At 44.9% G+C, this 18107-nt stretch overlaps 1 protein-coding gene across 5 annotated transcripts in view; it reads right to left on the reverse strand.

Moving 5' to 3' along the window:
* Positions 1–4569: 4569 nt before the first annotated feature.
* ZNF592 (zinc finger protein 592) overlaps positions 4570–18107 on the reverse strand; it is a 54785-nt gene continuing 41247 nt past the window's right edge. For all 5 annotated transcript variants that reach the window (XM_061179890.1, XM_061179889.1, XM_061179893.1 and 2 more), the window contains 7 exons: positions 15097–15275; positions 9159–9335; positions 8719–8878; positions 8318–8605; positions 7978–8090; positions 7171–7306; positions 4570–5948 (listed from right to left, as the gene is read on the reverse strand). In XM_061179890.1, coding sequence (XP_061035873.1) covers positions 5448–5948; positions 7171–7306; positions 7978–8090; positions 8318–8605; positions 8719–8878; positions 9159–9335; positions 15097–15275 — 1554 coding nt within the window. In that variant the 3' untranslated portion in view covers positions 4570–5447. The remainder of the gene's footprint in view (positions 5949–7170; positions 7307–7977; positions 8091–8317; positions 8606–8718; positions 8879–9158; positions 9336–15096; positions 15276–18107) is intronic.

An 18107-nucleotide genomic window follows, 5' to 3' on the forward strand; every position in this document is an offset into this window, starting at 1 on the left:
CCATGCCCACCCATGAAACGAGATGGTGCTACTGACCCACTGTCACATGAGCACTCACTATGGTGGATGTTCTTCCCAGTTAGAATTGACTTAAATGGCTTTATCGTATCCTTTTGACACATTTTCCATACAATCAATTACACATTTGTTGAGTTTTCAGTATTCATGCACTAAAAACTCAATTTCAATTTGCAAATAATAGTAAATATTATAAAAAATAAGAGCATGTTAAAAGACCAATACATGACACAATGAACTAGTTCAAGAATTCATCTGGACCTAGGTCTCTAATGAATAGATACCTGGGAAACAGAAGAATCTGAAGATGCTTTGGAATTACAAAGTAAACAGTTCAAACTTGGAAAGGCTTGACAAAAGCCAAAAGAAGTAGTTACTCATAAAAGAACTAGAATTCTAATTGAAAAAGCAGAAACCTGATGCAAATTGAAATATAAATAAATGCAAATAAAAGTGATATTGCCTTGGGGGAGGGGGCCAGTGAGGGGGGTCTTCCATTTTTGTATATATCTAGGCCAAAAGTCAATAAATAAATAAAACAATTAAACGAAGGAAGAAATTCAATAAGAGATCTTGCCTTTAGGAAAGTCCCCTCTATTTTTACATAAATATATACAGGATCAAGAAGATAAAATCTAGCCAGGCTCAATTCTAGATCCCCAGGAATTTAAAACTCCCCCCGCCCCCAATTTGACAGATGCAAGAACTGAGGCCAAGAGAGATCAAATGACTTAGTTACAGAATCCAGACTGGAACCTAGGGCTCTTGATTTCTAGTCACTGGATTTCTTCATTCTATTACACTGCCAGTGAGTTTATTCTCAAGGCTATGTAGGAACAGGGAAAATGTCCAGACATAATGTTAAGTAGAAAAAAGTAGGGTACAAAATCAGAGGCAGTGCAGTGCTAGTCACACCTGAGTAATCTCAGATCTGCCCCTTACTAGTTCCATGACCTTAGGGTCAACCACTCTGAACCTCCAAAAGAATAATAGTAGTATTGATATTTATCTCATAGGATTGTTATGAGACTAAACAGGAGAAGGAATGTGAGAATAATGTCTGTCATATAGAAATGTTTGATGTTAACCACTGTTATTATCATAATTATACCATAAACTCAGCTGTGAACAGAACAAGGACTGGAAAATGATATGCAAAAATGAAAACAACTGCAAAGATGGGATTATAAATATGCATGTTTTTTATTTCTCTAATAATGCTATATCATTTTCCAATAAGAAAAAGGTGTTGTTTTCTTTTTTTCAGCCGTACCGCGCGGCTTGCAGGATCTTAGTTCCCCAACCAGGGATCAAACCCAAGACCCCTGTAGTGGAAGCGTGGAGCCCTAACCACTGGACCACCAGGGAATTCCCCAAGAAAAAAGCATTTTAAATAGAGACCTAAAACAAAAAAACAAACTCATACTGGGACTTGAGTCTTAGTCTGCTCTTTCCTCCAGAGGGACCGAAGGCTCCCAGTTTCTAAGACTGCTGTGGCAATTGTTGGTGGAAAAGGTCAGGCTTTGGACAACAGCCTGAATCCCCTGGAAAAGACAGGGAGAAATGTTCCAGAATCCAGAAGATTCTGTCTCAGATCAGACCCTGAGAGAACTTTGTAGCTACCGGCTGAATCAGATTCTTTCAGTCACGCATGCATGCATTAATTCAGTCATTCAAACATTCTTTGAACCACTAGTGTATACAAGGAACTGTACTAGGAGCATTTAATGTATTAGACTCACCCACTGGATGAATTTAGAACAATCTCCATTATATAAGTGAAAAAAAAAAGCAAGCTTCAGAACACTGTGTGTATAGAATGCTACCATTTGTATTAAAAATAGATATATAAATATACATATTTAAAAACTTGTAAATGCATAGAATTGCTCAGGAAGGATACATAAGATATAGAAACAGTGATTAATTCTGCAGAGGGGGATGTGGAACTGAAGGCTGACCTCCATTGGGAAGCTTACTTTTCATTGTATTCTCTTTTTGCATTGTTTGGATGTCTTACCATGTATGTGTATTAATTTTTTCAAAAAATGAAAAAAAAATTTAAAAACAAGTAAAAGAAAGTGTGCCCAGAGCTGAATACACAGTGATGACCAGGGCAGGCAGAGGGGTTTTTTTGCAGTCTCGGGGAAGGCAAAGTGTGTTGAACTTGCTGAACCACAGCTGTTTTCAAAAGCCAGACTGTTTACATAAGTTAAGGGAAGAGCTCTTTCTACACCAATTAGCTTATAGTAATTCGGCATATCATTTTACAGAGATAAAGGAGTTGGAAAATAAATACTAGTCATTTGTCAAGCCTTAGAGTGTATTAAATTGTAGTTTCTACAAGGGTGGGGATCTTATCTGTTTAACTTGATCAGTAGAGCATTCACTCCAGCAGATAAGTGCTTGTTACAGCAAGCATTTTCTGATAACAAATGATAGCACAACTCTTTTAAAACATCTTAAAAAAAAAAAATCAGAAGATATTGGACCCTGAGGGAACCATGTTCCCTGTGAGGGCTGGGCCACTTTTTCTGGAATAGCCTCACCAAAATGATGATCTTCAAATGGCAAGATAAATCCCAATGAGAATGAAAGGTCATAGAGACACTGCATGTGCTTCCGAACGCCACAAGCAAATGTGATGCACAGGGCCCTCCTTGGGGTGAAAAGGCACAGACTGACTCCAAAGAGAACCTGGTGCTCAGTGGGGCACCCCAACTGCAGGGGAGGTAGGAAAGCAGATGTCTGGATGGCTGCAAACTGTTGATAAGCTGGCAGCCAGCCAAAGTAGCCGGGTCACTAAGGCAACACAGCAGTTGACATCATGGACTTTAGAACCAGATGGGCTTGACTTACAAGGTCACCCAGCAACTTATTTAACCTCTCTGAGCCTCAGTTTTCTTCTCTGTAAAATGGAGGATAACTGTGAGATCACTGTGAGGACAAAGTGAGAATCACTGCAAAGTGTTTTTAGAAAGATGCTGGGCCCACGAGCAGGACTTAAAGTGCTGTTAATCACCACTCTTACTAAACAGTGGAGAGATGTCCCAGACCAATCATAACTGACCATCAGCATCCAAGTCTGAATAGCCGGCACGGTACACTCCACCCTGACATTGATAGTGTTTCATAGTCAAGTCAATAATCCCTGACATTGATAGTGTTTCATAAACTAGAAAATGCTTCCATACTACATTGACAGTGTTTCATAAACTAGAAAATGCTTCCATACTTATCACCTCACGAAAGCCTGTGAATCGAGTTGGATGCGAAATACTAGGTCTATCTTGAAGGGGAGGGGCTGGTGAAGTTAAGAGGGTTTGTTAAGAGCTGGTTGAGGGCAGAACCCAGGCTGTGACCCAGGTTTCTTGGTGAGTGGCTCGACATTCTTTCCACTCCATGCCATTCCCAGGAAGGAGATAGATCTGAGGTCAGGACAGGTCAAACCTGTGATTTCACCACCTCCTCTCCCTCGGCTCCAGCTATACTGTCTCTGAGCAGGAAGTGGTTCCGCCATCCATTTCAAACGCTTCCATCAGCCTCCTCTATAATCTGTTCTTGCGAATGGCCCCGGGTGCAGGGTGGGCACCCTGCAACTGGAATTAGGAAGGGATGACAGCTGAGTTGGGGCCAGCTCTGGCTCTGCATGCAGCCGGAATCAGGCCCGGTTTGCCCTCGCTGCCTGCTTGGGAAGCAGGGACAAGGTGGCCTTGCCAGGTATGGCAATCATTAAAAAGCACTGTTTCTCTGAAACTGAAACAAGCACTAACCTTTCCCAATGCCATTAGCATTTCCACTAAAAATCTGGCATTTGATAGAGGAAGAAATTTTTTTTTCAATTGTGAAAAGGTCAGGCATATTTACCTGACTTAATAATTTATCATCGATATTCAATGTCTTCCTTGAAGGATCGCCTCTAAGAATGCAGTCAGCACCCACTTCCCTTTGCTGTACTAGATCCTGCCGGGCCCAGTCCCACATCCCACCCACGCAGGGCTGCAGCAGCTACTCGGAGCAGAGGTCAGAGGACACCTCCACACAGCCGGCTCCTTGCGCTCGGTCAGGTCCTAACTCTGCCATCAGTGAAAAGACAGCCCAGCCTCCCATGTCTAATCCCAGTTCTGCCACACCCGAGTTCCCTGTGGCAGGGGTGATATCAAGGCCTCTTGAACGGTGCAAGAAAAGTACAGAATTCCTCCCTTCTATCCCTCCCCCTCCTCTCACCAGTAAAGGGTTCTCTTAGTTTGAAAAACCGTTTGTAGGAAAGATGGAGGTGCCCAGGAAAATTTCAATAGGCCCTAAAAACCAAGGCTGCTAGCTCAGGGGAGAACTTGGAGGTGACTCTCGACCAGCATAAGGCCCTCCCCTCACCCCTTCAGAAGTACAGAGCTCCTGGTTTCCACACCACAGCTCCAAGGTCTAGAGAGGACGGTCCTTGGGCAGCAGGAAACAACTGTTCTCCCTCAGAGATGGGACAATGAGGGAAGTCTGAGGTGGACTAGGGTAGGGCCAGGCTCACTGGAAGAGGAATACAAGAGCCTACCTGCATGGTAAGAAGATTTTTTTATTTGAAATATAGTCTGAGCAACACGGGTGCAGCCGAGAGGACGAGGGGCTGGCCTGCCTGGGGCAGCAGCCTCTCTAATGGCACAGGAGCAAGAGTACAAATATCCCAATGTCTCTGTGCCCCAAACCCCGCTTGTCAGGAAAGGCAGAACAGCAGCAGAACAAGGACGCACAGCTCCTTCTGAAGGGGGTCTGCCTCTCGGTGCCTGCCTGCCTTGCCTGCGTTTCCTGCTCTCCTGGGTGCCAGACAGAGGTGTGCTGCAGAAGTTTCTCCCCCCCACACAGACAGGATGGGCCAGTGTGACAATTAATTCTCCAGGACTCTTTTTGGTGGAACGAATCAGAGAAGACAGAAAGGAAGGGCATGGTGACCAAGGGCCCTCTGCAAGCCAGGCTGGGCGAGCTCTCTGAGAGGGACTGCGCCAGCACCCTCATCCCCCTTCCCAGGCTCCAGTGGCAAGAAAGAGAGCTGCTGTCAGGAGGCCCCTGGCTGAAGGCAGCGAGCGGGGACCCTCCCAGAAGAGCACAGCCGCCGAGGGGTTTCGAGCTGAGGTGACAGCATCGGGGTTGGGCCACTTAAGCAGCCTGGGGCTGGAAGGACGCAGACAAAAGTTGGGGTACCAAGAAGCAGCACAAAGCCATAAATAACAGAAGCAAATTCAGAGCTGTGAGGGTCCTGGGCGACCCCGCCATCTCCTGGGGCCGGGGGACACCCAGCCCCCAGAAGCTCAGGGCAGACACTGCTCCAGGGCCCAGCCAGCCACACTCACACCGGGGCGGAGCCTTCTCTTTCCCACTGTCCGCACAGCAGGTGGAGGACGCCACGGCACCACCCCGACTGCACACTGCAAAGCTTCCAGTCACACCTGCGGGGACGGTGTGTGGCTGTCCCGGTCCTGAGAGGCCTGTGGTTGACTCTGAGCATCTTGGGCACCATCCTCGTCAGGGGCCAGGCCCAGTGACCTCCTGGCCTCTGAGTCACCCAACAGAGGCTCCTCGGCACATTCTTCCAGTCCGTTCTCCCTGGTCTCCACGGGCACCTCCTCCCCAGAGCCCTCCTCTGGCTCTGCCGCCTCTGCCTCTTCCTCCTCCTGGTCTCTCACCTTGTGGACGATGAAGAGGTGGCGGCTGAGGGAGCTGGCAGAGGTGTAGCACAAGCCACAGAGGAGACACTGGGCTGTGGAGCTGTCCTTCTGGTGCTGAGGTATGTGGCTCTGAAACTCGAGCCCTGAGTCTGTGGCAAAGCTACATTTCGCACACTGGAAAAGGGACTTGTGCCTTTTGGTGGAAGAGACAGTCGCGCCATTGCTGGTGTCTGGAGCATCCCCTGCTCCGCTGACTGGTCTTTTCAGATGGTTCACCTGAAAGGGGAAACGATGTGAGCCCGAGACATGAGCCCCCCAAACATGATAAACGCAGCCCAAGGACTCACAGAATCACCACCGAGGCCAGGCTCACCCCAGCTCTAAATTCTGGTTTAGGTTTGATTTGTTTCTTATGTTTGTTTGTTTAATGTAACACATACATGTGGCACAACATTCCAAAGATATGGGAAGGGTGTAGAAAAGATTAAGTCCCTCCTACCCAGCTCCCCAGCCCTGCTCTCCAGAGAACACCGTATTGCCTGGGTTCTGTGGCTCCTCCAAAAGATATTCTATCCATACACAGAAATAAAACTATTGCATTTTACGAAATGATAGCATTACACACACACTTTTCTTCACCCTGCTTTTTTCACTTAAAGACATATATTGACACATTTCTTTATGCCCAAGGCCAAAGATATCTGACAGATAAATCTTGGAAGCAGAACTGCTAGATCAGAGGATGGATGCATTTGGCAGAGAAGGGAGGGTATGCATTTTAATCATAGCCAGATGTTGCCAAAATGTCCATTGACACCCTTCCTGCTGTGTGTGAAAGGGCCTTTGCAGACCAGGGCCCTTCTCTGAATAGCCATTAAAGAAACTCCTGAAAATCCAGGCAGTCTCCCAGACATGCCTGCCCCTCTGAGGAGCAGCCCCCTTGCCGTGGAGTGGGAAGAGCCCACTGTGAGGAGGCTGCTCCAGAGGCTGGCCAGAAAGGGACTAGGGCACGAAATAGGGATGAGGCCATAGGGTGAAGGTCCAGGATAGCAGGAGTCTAGGTCTGGCTCCTCTGTAACTGGGGGTGGGGGTGAGGAGGTGACTCAGCCAAGCATGGCCACCCTCACCTAACAGTCAGCCCTGCCCACTCCTGCCTCCTAGGACTGCAGAGGGGCAGAAGCAGGAGGGTATGTGTGAAAGTACTCCGACAGCCACAGAATGCAGCATACACCCAAGGAATGGGGTCGCAGTGACAGGGAAACAAAAAGAAAAAACGGTCAGTGGGCTGCCTCGTGGGTCTTTGTTCCTGTCCTTTCTTTGTGTGCAGTCCCCAGGCAGGTCACACAAGACTAGAGAGTGACTGGTATTGAGGGACGCTGTCACTGCTGGCTACTCCATGGCCACAAGGACAAATGGGCTCCCTGTAGCCTTCCTAGTGCCCCTCCAGCTCCAGCCTCACTGGGCAAGCTGCTCCAGTGGGCAGGGGTCCCACACTCACCTGAGGGGAATGTCCACCCGAAGGTCTGACTTTGGACGTCTGGCTCAAATCAGGGTTTCTGATACCATGCATAAGGCTGATGTGGCTCTCCAGGAGGGAGGGCCGAGGAAAGCTGGGGCTGTCCTCTGTGCAATACCTGCAAAAGTACAGCCGAAAGAGGTCATGTAAGATGACAGGCTCCAGGGCCCAGTGGGGCCAGGCAGGTCTGGCAGGCAGGCAGAGGCAAAACTGCTTCTGGCTCCAGCAGGGAGAGAGTTTGGAGCAGGCAGGGTGGTCCTCAGGCTGGCTGGGTGGTGCTGGGTACTCCCCGGAGAAATCTAGCCAGCAAGCCAGCCAAGGTGGCAGACAACAGCAAGTCAGAGTATCTGTACTGGCCCTGAGCTATGACTGCACTCTCCACTCTCTGATATCAGGGTCCAGAGACCCAAGTGCTGGGCTAGTAGTCAGCCTGAAAGAGTGGTCTGTCCTGTCCTAAAGCTCGGACAGATGGTGTTGAAGCCTCACAGCCGAACGGGGCACATGCTCACATTGCCACCACTCCTCTCAAACCTCAGGGCCCTCCACTGCTGACTGGCAGGCCAGCCTGGGGTTAGGGAGTTGGGAAGGGGGAGGGCTCCAGAGCCACCAGGCTCTAGAAGCTTATTTCTGGAATGCCCTCATTTCTGACCTAGCCATAGCATATTCCCGTTAGAAACCTGCTTATCTCTTGCCTTTGAGCCCTAATCTCACAGCAGAGAAAAGCCCCAGTGGTACTATGGACAGTCTTGATAAATTCAGGCCTCCTGGCTCCTGCCCCCAGGGACTCACCCACAAGTGTAGACTTTCTTTACTGTGTCATGGTTGTTGCGGATGTGTTTGCGCAGGCTGTTGGGGGTGTGGAAGGACTGTTCACACTGCCGACATGGGTACCGCTTCAACGTCTATGGGAGATGACAGGATGCAAAGCATCAGAACCATAAGACAGTTCTGGGTGCATCTTTCTTCTCAGATGATGAAGGCAGAAAGGAGGATGCCCCAAGACCTCAAGATCTGTAGTACCCACCATGCCCAAAGCACCAGGAAGTCGTCCACATAAGGGGGCTATGACCCCACAGGACAGAAGTCCAGAGAATCTGGGGCTGCACTGTGCCCGTGTGGCTACACTTACCCGACCGTGGCTCTTTTTCATGTGGGACACATAGCTCTCCCGATCAGGAACCCACTCCTGGCACTCTTGACAGGTCCAGCCAGTGTTCCTCAGCCGGGGCCTGGCCTCACCCCTGCGATGGGCTTCAGGCCTGCCCCAGCGGCTAGAGGGCAGGGAGCTGCCCCGAGCAGCCACATTAGTGGCTGGGGGTTCAGTGGGAACTCGAGAGCCAGGGCGGCTTGAAGATGTGTCTGCTGAAGACTGGAGGCTTGACAGCTCGTCCACGTTTCGGGGAACACCGTGGGTGCTCTGGGGATGGGGAGAGCGATTACTGACTGGGCAAGGGGAAAGATGCACAGAGTCAGACCCCCGGCCTGAGGCATGTGCCCTTCTCCCCAGCCTCCTTCCCCAAGGCGTCCCACCTTGACATGTTGCATCAACTCTGGCTTCTGCAGGAACAAGAGCGGGCACTCAGGGCACTTGAAGACGCCCACCTGCGCCTTACTGGCATTCTGGTAAAAATGCTGCTGAATGTGCCTCTTCTTGTTGAAGACCATTTCACAGGAGCACTTATAAATGAGCCTGCCGAGACAAGCCCCAGCGTGTGAGGTAACCAAGGCTGCGCTGGCAGAACCACAAGGCCCCTCCACCCCATCTCTGATCTCTCTGAACCAGAGTCAGGTTTGGGAAAGCAATACTCTGAGCCAACGTTGATACTCCGCAGACTCAGGATGTCTTTAGAGGACTCCAGGCATCTCTGCCACTAGCCCAGGCTTCCCAGTCCATCCCAACACCTCCCCACAGAGCACCCAAGCTATCAGCTCTGCTCCCACAGGCCTGCTGGCCCTGGAGCTGCACTCACTGGGAGGGTCTGTGGGGCTGGGTGGGATGCTGGGTGGCGCTGTGGTCCGCGGTGCTACTGGCAGTCTTGAAGGCCATGGGGCAGAATGCACATTTGTGGAAAACCTGGCAGTGTCGCTCCTGGATGTGGCTTTTCAGCAAGGCCAAGGTCAAGTGGACTACCCCACAGTGGATGCACCTGGATAACAGATGTGGGGGGTGCGGGGGGAGTAGGCATGTCAGACCAAGAAGTAGTGTTGGAAAAGGAGGAATAGAAGACAGGAACAGAGCCATCTCAGGGACCCTCCCTCTCCCCCTCCCTTGTGCACTCAGTCTTCTATCCTCCACATGTACACCTCGAGAGCCTGCTTGCTGCCGCCTGGCACAATGCAGTCACCCAGGGTCCCCCAAGCCCAACACCCAACCTGGTAGAGAAGGGGGAAGAGAGTCTCCCCTCCCCTCACTGGCCAGAGAATATTCTTCTGCAAACCAAAAACTTGAACCCAGCCAAGAGAATCTGGTGGGAGTGGAGAGGGTGGAGAATGGTTCAAAAATGACATCAACAGTATCCATTTAAGTGTGATAACAACTGCAGGAGTCCAAGAGGAATTTTAGAAGGAGACTGCAGAAAGCCTGTGCCTTCCCGCAAGCTGGAGCCGAACAGGCAGGGATGTTCACTGAATAAAATGTACAATTACGGAATGCTACACTCGCCATAACAACCACATTAAAATAAATAGCCCTTGAAGCCCAAGAAGAAATGCTCTAGAGAAGCACTGTCTGATGGAACTTGCTGTGATGATGGACATGTTCTATATTGCACTGTCCATGTGACTATTTAAATTTAAGTTAATAAAATAAAATGGCCAGTTGCACTGGCTACACTTCAAGTGCTCAGTAGTCGCATGTGCCTGATACTATTTTGGGTTTTCTTTTGTTTTTTTATAAATTTATTGATTTTTTTGTTTATTTATTTTTGGCTGTGTTGGGTCTTCGTTGCTGCGCGCGGGCTTTCTCTAGTTGCGGCGAGCGGGAGCTACTCTTCATTGCGGTGTGTGGGCTTCTCATTGCAGTGGCTTCTCCTGTTGCGGAGCACGGGCTCTAGGCGCACGGGCTGAGTAGTTGTGGCGCACGGGCTTAGTTGCTCTGAGGCATGTGGGATCTTCCCAGACCAAGGATCAAACCCGTGTCCCCTGCATTGGCGGGCGGATTCTTAACCACTGCGCCACCAGGGAAGTCCCCCTGATACCATTTTGGACCATGCAGCTCATAAGTGTTCTACTGTCTCCTTGGTGGGACTATGGATAACATTTTTCTTTTTTTCCCTACCAATTCGTATTTTCTGAGTTTTGTTTAGTGCATACATCATTTTTGTAAAGTATCAACTGTCTTAAACCGTTTTTCTGAAATTGAGGTCTGTTGGACTCTTCTTTCAACTTCAAAATATCTCTCTATAAACACTGTGTTTCCTTCCTTCAGTATCAGAAAATGATGTGACCTTCCTCCAGGCTAACCTGCATCTATTCAGGTTCCTAGACCCTCTCATGTGTTCAGTCTTTCTTCCTGCCTATGAACACACACAGGTCTTCCCTACATGAGAAAACACCTTCCCTGCTCCCAGCTATTCCTCTGGAGACAACTATTATTTTCCGTTTGTTGCAACATTGCTTGCTCCTATAACCTTGACATCCCAGTAGGCTAGATAGAGGCTAGAAGAGAGGCTGTTGCTTTACTGAAAGGACATCCCTTCACTTAAGAATTCTTTGACTGCCAAATATTAGCCTGCATTTTAATACATTAGCCCATTTTTGCAATCCACATAACTCATCACAGAATCCTGACCAGTCCTTTTTGTTTTTCTTCCTTTTGTGTGTGTTGGGGAGTGGGGGTGGGGGACAGAATCACCTTTTGCAAACTTAATTAGCAACGAGGAGAAGTGTACAGAACCCAAAGCCTGTTCGCAACTGAGGCCTATGAGCATTCGTTACTAAATGTGTACATGTGTTACAGCAACTATACAAACTACTTACACTTAAATTATATTTTCTTTTCTCTCCTGCTAAACAAAATAGTGACCAACTCCTAGCACACAGAAGTACATCCATACCACAAGTAATTATGAGGAGAAAAAAAATCCACATATTTCCAAATTCATCCAAAGTGGCAAATACACCTGACGTGTAAAGAATCTCTTAAGTGGTTTTATTTGTGCAGTTTGACCAAACTCCTACAGGAGCAATGTAAATGCGACTGAAAATCCATTCTATTTACCCAGCAGACATTCTTGGAAGAAACCTCACGGAAAGTAAGAATATAAAGGGGTAAAAGAACATGTGCCAAGTAGCCTCAGTGAAGGACTGAATCAAGCAGGGTTTACAAACTGATGAAAAACTCTGCAGAAGAGAAATCCAACCCTATGACACAGCTCTTTACCAACTGTTTAAGAGAAAACAGACAATTATAGAACCATATGCTGTCAAACATATAAAGTTTTAGAAAAGATAAAGAACAGTAAAATATTTAGCTTTGCCAATAATCACAAATAATAAGAAAATAACACATTATTAAACAGTCTAAACTTGCTCCCTTACGACACTGGTCACTCTCCAAATTTTCAACAAAGAGCAGAATAATTTATAGAATTCTAAAAATATAATATTGTAAAACTCTGTAGTAGAGCTCAATGAAATGGAACATAGGTACCTTCTGAGAATTTCCTAAAAAACATTAATACCCAGAGAATGGGAGAAAATATTAGCAAATCATACATCTGACAAGGGACTTGTAACCAGAATATATAAAGAACTCAACAACAAAAAGACAAATAACACAATTTTTAAATGGGCAAAGGACCTGAATAGATATTTCTCCAAAGAAAATATACAAATGGCCAATAAATTTATGAAGATATGCTCAACATCATTATCCATCAGAGAAATACAAATCAAAATCATAATGAGATACAACTTTATACCCACAACAATGGCTATATGCAAATGTCAGACAATAACAAATATGTGAAGAAATCAAAACTCTCATACACTGCTGGTAGGAATATAAATGTGGTATAGCCACTTTGGAAAACAATCTGGTAGTTCCTTATTTTACTGCTAGGTATATATCCAAAAGAACTGAAAACATGTGTTACATAATAACTTGTACATGAATGTTCATTAGCAGCATTATTCATAATAGCCAACAGGTAGAAACAAAAAAAGGAATGAAATACTAATATATGTTACAACATGGATGAACCTTGAAAACATTATGCTAACACCACATATTATATGATTCCATTTATATGAAACGTCCAAAGGAGACACATCTATGAGACAGAAAGTAGTTGCTTAGGGTTGGGGGGATCGGAGGATTGCAAATAAAGGGTTTCTTTTTGGGTGATGAAAATATTCTAAAATTGATTGTGGTGACTGATTGTACAACTCTGTGGATATAGTAAAAACCACCAAATAGGACACTTTAAATGGGTGAATAGGATGGTACGTGAATTACATCTGAATAAAGCTGCTACCAAAAAAACATATTAATAGTTGAAGATCTTAAGTATAATGAATACTGTATTAGTGTGTATATCTTCTGAGTTCAACCATAGATCATTGAAAATTTTAATGTCAATATCTTCAGTAATCCCTCTAGCTGAATCAGAATACTTTTTTGTCTGACATTTCTTACAAAGGCTTGATAAACTAAATTCCTTTTGAGACATTAGGTTTCTTTCTACTCTTACAGAAGAAAGTAAAATATTTAATTATAAGACAAAAAAACGCTATTAATCCATCTGTGTTATTGAAAATTTCTTGGATTCAAGATTCAAATACAAAAATTAAAGTGTTGATTGCATTGCTATTGGATTCGATTTGATCTTGAAACAAGCAGCATACACTTAAGTCAAAGTTAGAAAGGTATTTTCAAACTTTATGAATACTGCAAAAAACACAGGTTCAGGTGTTTGGTTTTAAAATGTAGCCTGGGGTGCTGCCCAGCAATGCTCTTCTGCAACACAGTGGCAAGGGCTTTGTATAACCCCACCTCTGGATTATTTTCTTCCCACACACTTTAGCTTCTCCATTCTCCATAACATGTAAAAGAAATCAGTCTACATTTGGAAATGCTTATACCAAGAGAGGAACCTGGAAGTGATCACTAACCACTCCCCATCCCTCACCCCAGTATACAAACTATCATCAAGCTCTAATGTTTCTACTTCTTAATCTCTCTCAAATTTACCTTCTCTCCATCCCCACAACCATTCCTTAGCTGAATCCCTCGGTCTCTCATCTGGATTGTCACACAACCAGTCTCTAATCTCTCCCCTCTAATATACATGTCACCTTTCCAGAATGATCTTTCTAAAACACAGATCCAGCTGGATCACTCCCCTGCTGCAAATCTTTCTGTAGCTCCTCACTGTCCACTGGATAAAGTCCAAACGTCTGCCAAGGAATACAAGGTCTTGCATGGCCTGGCCTCTACCAACTCCCTAGTCTCATTTCTCACCCTTCCTCCAGTTCGTCCTGACCTACATCTATTGAAATGCTCATCATTCCTGTAAGCCCTTTTATGTGTGCTGGTATCCCTTGCCTATGCTCTTGCCAGATACGCTCTCCCCCTTTCTTCTACCTAAAACCTCCTAATATCTCCTCTATGAAGCTTTCCTGACCATTCCTCAACTATGGGACTTACCACTTTGAATCGTAATTACTTGTGTGCATGTCTGTAACCTATCAGACTGAAGCCCCTTGAGGGCAGGAGCTGGGTCTTAATCATCTTTGTATCTTGAGTGTCTGGCACAATGCTAAAGACAACAGTAAGTACTCAAAAAATGTTTATTAAATGAACTAAATCAATAAAAAAATTTAATACCAAAGAGAAGAAAACCTTAATAAATTTGGGCAAAATTATATTTCTGAAGTAAAAATGATCAAGTAAAGCATGAGAAGATGTAGAAACTCCCAAGCAACCAGTAAACCAGTAAAGGAGACCTGATTGAGTCAATGTAAAATGATGGATCAATGAGTTTTGGAGGGAGTGTTCTCCTTCATTTTGATCTTTTTCCTGAAAATGACTTCTTGCTTATATTTGTTCGACACAATGGAGAAGATTCAGTTTAATTAAAATAGAGTTTTCTCGGTTTTACCATGAAGCTGATGATTTTTTTCCATTCTCAGGTTTTGCTTCTCACAAACTGACAAAAACTAATCAACACAAAGATACTAGAGTCCTTTGAGTTTGGCATCTTGCCATTTGTTAACAAAAATTGAGAACATTTGAAAGTACTGACAGTTGTAAATTTATGACTGAAATAGTACTTTAAAATTAATATGCCAAACATAACTTTGTGAACAAATTTATATACTTTTAAAAAACAAACTGACAAAGTGCATGTTATATATATTCTAATCTCCCCCAAATCTTCACATTTAAAGCTTTTTTCTTTTTTTTTTTTTTTTAATTTATTTATTTTTTATCTTTTGGCTGTGCCACACACGGCATGTGGGATCTTAGTTCTCCGACCAGGGATCGAACCCGCGTCCCTTACAGTGGAAGCACAGAGTCTTAACCACTGAACAGCCAGGGAAGTCCCAAAGCTTTTTTTTTTTTTAATGTTTAACTTTTTAACTCCTTATTCTTCTTCCCCTTGCTCTTCTGGTTCCCTACAAGATAAAAATGTCTGTCCACATACCAATCAACATTCTTCTCTTATTAGGCTGGAGCCCAGGCCTCTTAAGACCAAAACTCATTTTTTTTTGGCCGTGCCTCGTGGCTTGCAGGATCTCAGTTTCCCAACCAGGGATTGAACCCAGGCCACAGCAGTGAAAGCACCAAATCCTAACCACTAGACCACCAGGGAACTCCAAAAACTCAAGTCTTAAATGAGCTCTGGTGCAGAAAAAGAACCAGCCACTGGGCAAGCCCAGGACAGTGAGTCAGGTAGCACCCACCTGTAGCCCACCTTGCGGGCATAGTGCAGGCAATTCTCCTTTACATGGGTCTGGAAGTAGGCAGAGCGACAGAGGGCTCCACACTCCGGACAACAGTAGGGGGACTTGTGGGCGTGGATCCGCTGGTGGGCACAGAAACTGCACTGGTTGGGCAGCAGCATCTGGCACACCTGGCAAGTCTAGGAAAGAACAGCAAGAAAGCAGTTCACGCAGGAGCCACAGGCCTGTAGCTCTCCAATCAGAGCTGTCTGGCTTTCCTAGGACATGGGTCAGAATGACCTCCTCCCCCAACCATTCTCTCTTCCAGCTCTCCTAGGACACTAGTGAAATCCCCAGGCCTCACGAAGTGTTGACACTGACACCCAAGCTAGCTTTGCCTCTCACCTTATTAATCAAAAACAGACCTGATCGTATTTTCCCAAAGATTAGTCCTACATGTAGGACTGTGAGTACTTCTCTCCCCTGGCTTAGCAGAGGACCACGTTTTCCTTTTCAGAGGCCCAAGGCACTTCTTGAATTCTAAGACCTCATTACACTGCCAGACTCATCAGGGCCTCTACCCTAGCTCAGCAGGTTCCTACTCAACAGCTTTAGTCAGCTGGCTCAGGGACTTCCAAAGTAGACCTGAGCCTACCCTGGTTAATGCTCAGAAGCCCCAGTGCAGACTAACTGAGCTTCCATATCCTCAGCCCACTCTGGGGGGTGCCCTGAGCCACAACTGACCACATACACCCACAGGAAAGCACAGGATAGGTAGCAGCTCCTTTGTTCTCAGCCCCAGGAGAGAACCAGAGGCTAACAAGTCCTACAGGCAGAGTCATTGAAGCTCTCTAATGGGGAGAGCCCAGAGAGGGAAAGCAAGAGACTAAGCTGGTGCCTGCATCTGAAGAGGCCCTTCTTAGTAAAAAAGGGACAACTGTACTACTCACTGAGGGGGCCACTGACCTGGGGTCAGAGGAGTGCTCAGAGGGATAAGTTGTTAGGGAGGCCAGGAAAAGATCTCTGCTTTAAGCAGCAATATCCAGAATGTAGGGCCTCTACAGGACAAACAATCCAGTGTTTTCAACAAAAAAAATTTCAATGGAAAAAAAAAGATTAAGGGAAGAGGAATTTACAGATTAAAAGAGACTTAAAAGACATTTTCAGTGTATACAACTGCACTGTATAGCCCTTATTTGGATCCTGATTCAAGCAAGCCAAGTGTAAAAAGAAACGAGACAATCAGATACTTTAACCCTAACTTAATGATGACAATACTGAGACATTTGCCACTTGATATTAAGATTTGATAATAAGGAATTATTATTAATTTTGAGATGTGATGATATTATGTCTATATTTTGGTATTTTTTGAGGATAAAGCTTTATCTTTTAGATATACACATACTGAAATAGATACTATAATGCTGGGATTTGTTTAAAAACAATCTACTGGGGGAGAGGTGAGCAAGAACATAGATGAAACAAGATGGGCCACTGAGTTGGTAACTGTTAAAAGAAGGTTCATTATACCGTTCTTTCCACTTTTATATATGTTTGGGACATTCCATAATAAAAGTTTTTGCTGTTGTTGTTGTTTCACTATTGCTCTAGGTGCAGAACAGTAAACAAGTATGCTATTTTTTGTGTAAAAAAGGAGGAAATAATCACTCTCACACATATACATACACACACACATTTGTTCATATTTGCAAAAAAGGAGCAATGGAGAGATAAACCAAAAGTCAATAAAAATGGTTACCTATGGAGAAGGAGAGAGCAGGGTGAAACGGACAGGAATGGAAGCAAGACTTTTCTGAATATACCTTGTTATGTAATTTTGGAATCACATAAATGTTTTACATAATTTCAAATACATATACAAAATTAAACTAAATAAACAAAAGCATTCCCTAAAATTGAAAAACAGAAACTACCTATGTATCAAGTAGGTGACATAACCATGTAGAGAAAAAAATTATCCCCAGTGACTTTTAAAACAGTATTTTGACTTATACATTCTTAATATGATATATTCTAAGGACAAAAAGAACTGCAAATACACCCTCAACTTTATGCAGTTGTCCTAACATTAGAAATAATATTGATTTTGATATTTTAAAATTGGTGTGTATGTGTGTGTGTGCGTGTGTGTGTGTAGTAAGAAAAGCTTAGAAACCAAGATTTTCAGTATAAAATCAGTTACACAAAAAGGATAATCTTACATTTTAATACCAGCATAAACTCATGATCTTCCTTTCCTCTTTTTAAAAATATATTTTTTAGCTCTGACCACTGAAAAGGCCTAGGAACAGATATATCCAGCAGAATAAGCATCTCTGGTGCCCAGAATGTGGTCTCTAAATATCATTTCTCACACACATACACACAAAAAAAACCCTGGCTTCTTGGAAAAACAACTGACTCTAGGTTTAGCACAAGAAATGTGCCCAGGACATCTTGTTGGGGCTCAAAGTAAGAAAGCTTCTCAAGGTTTAATGAGTTCATATCAAAAGGACACAGGAGCCAGCTTGAAGGGGCTCCCACTGATCAAAGATGGGATAATTGAGCATCAAAAAGAATGACTCACAGGACTTCCCTGGTCACACAGTGGTTAAGAATCTGCCTGCCTGCTGAGTACTGCCTTATCTCCTAACTAGTTTGGGACATTAGCCAAGTTAAAATCAGTAAGTGCTATAAACCACTTTATGTTGTTCCTGTCATTTCACCACCAGGGTGATAGATGGTCTGTGTTTGGAATGTGTACACAGCTTGTGTAGAAAGGTGTGAATCAGCTTACAGCTTAAACCAACCCAAACAAGCCAAGTGGAGACTGAGTCCAGGTATGGACTCAGGAACAGTGGACACCGTCATGCTTTGAGAGTCACAGATCACTATCTACAACTTGGCCGCAAACTCGTGGCAAACATTCCTGGCAGCAAATGCAAAAACAATAAATGTTGTGTACAACAATTAAAAAAAAAGAAGAATCTGACTGCCAATGCAGGGGACACGGGTTTGATCCCTGGTCC

This window comes from Eubalaena glacialis, chromosome 2, assembly GCF_028564815.1.
Source record: "Eubalaena glacialis isolate mEubGla1 chromosome 2, mEubGla1.1.hap2.+ XY, whole genome shotgun sequence".
Taxonomy (NCBI): Eukaryota; Metazoa; Chordata; class Mammalia; order Artiodactyla; family Balaenidae; genus Eubalaena; species Eubalaena glacialis.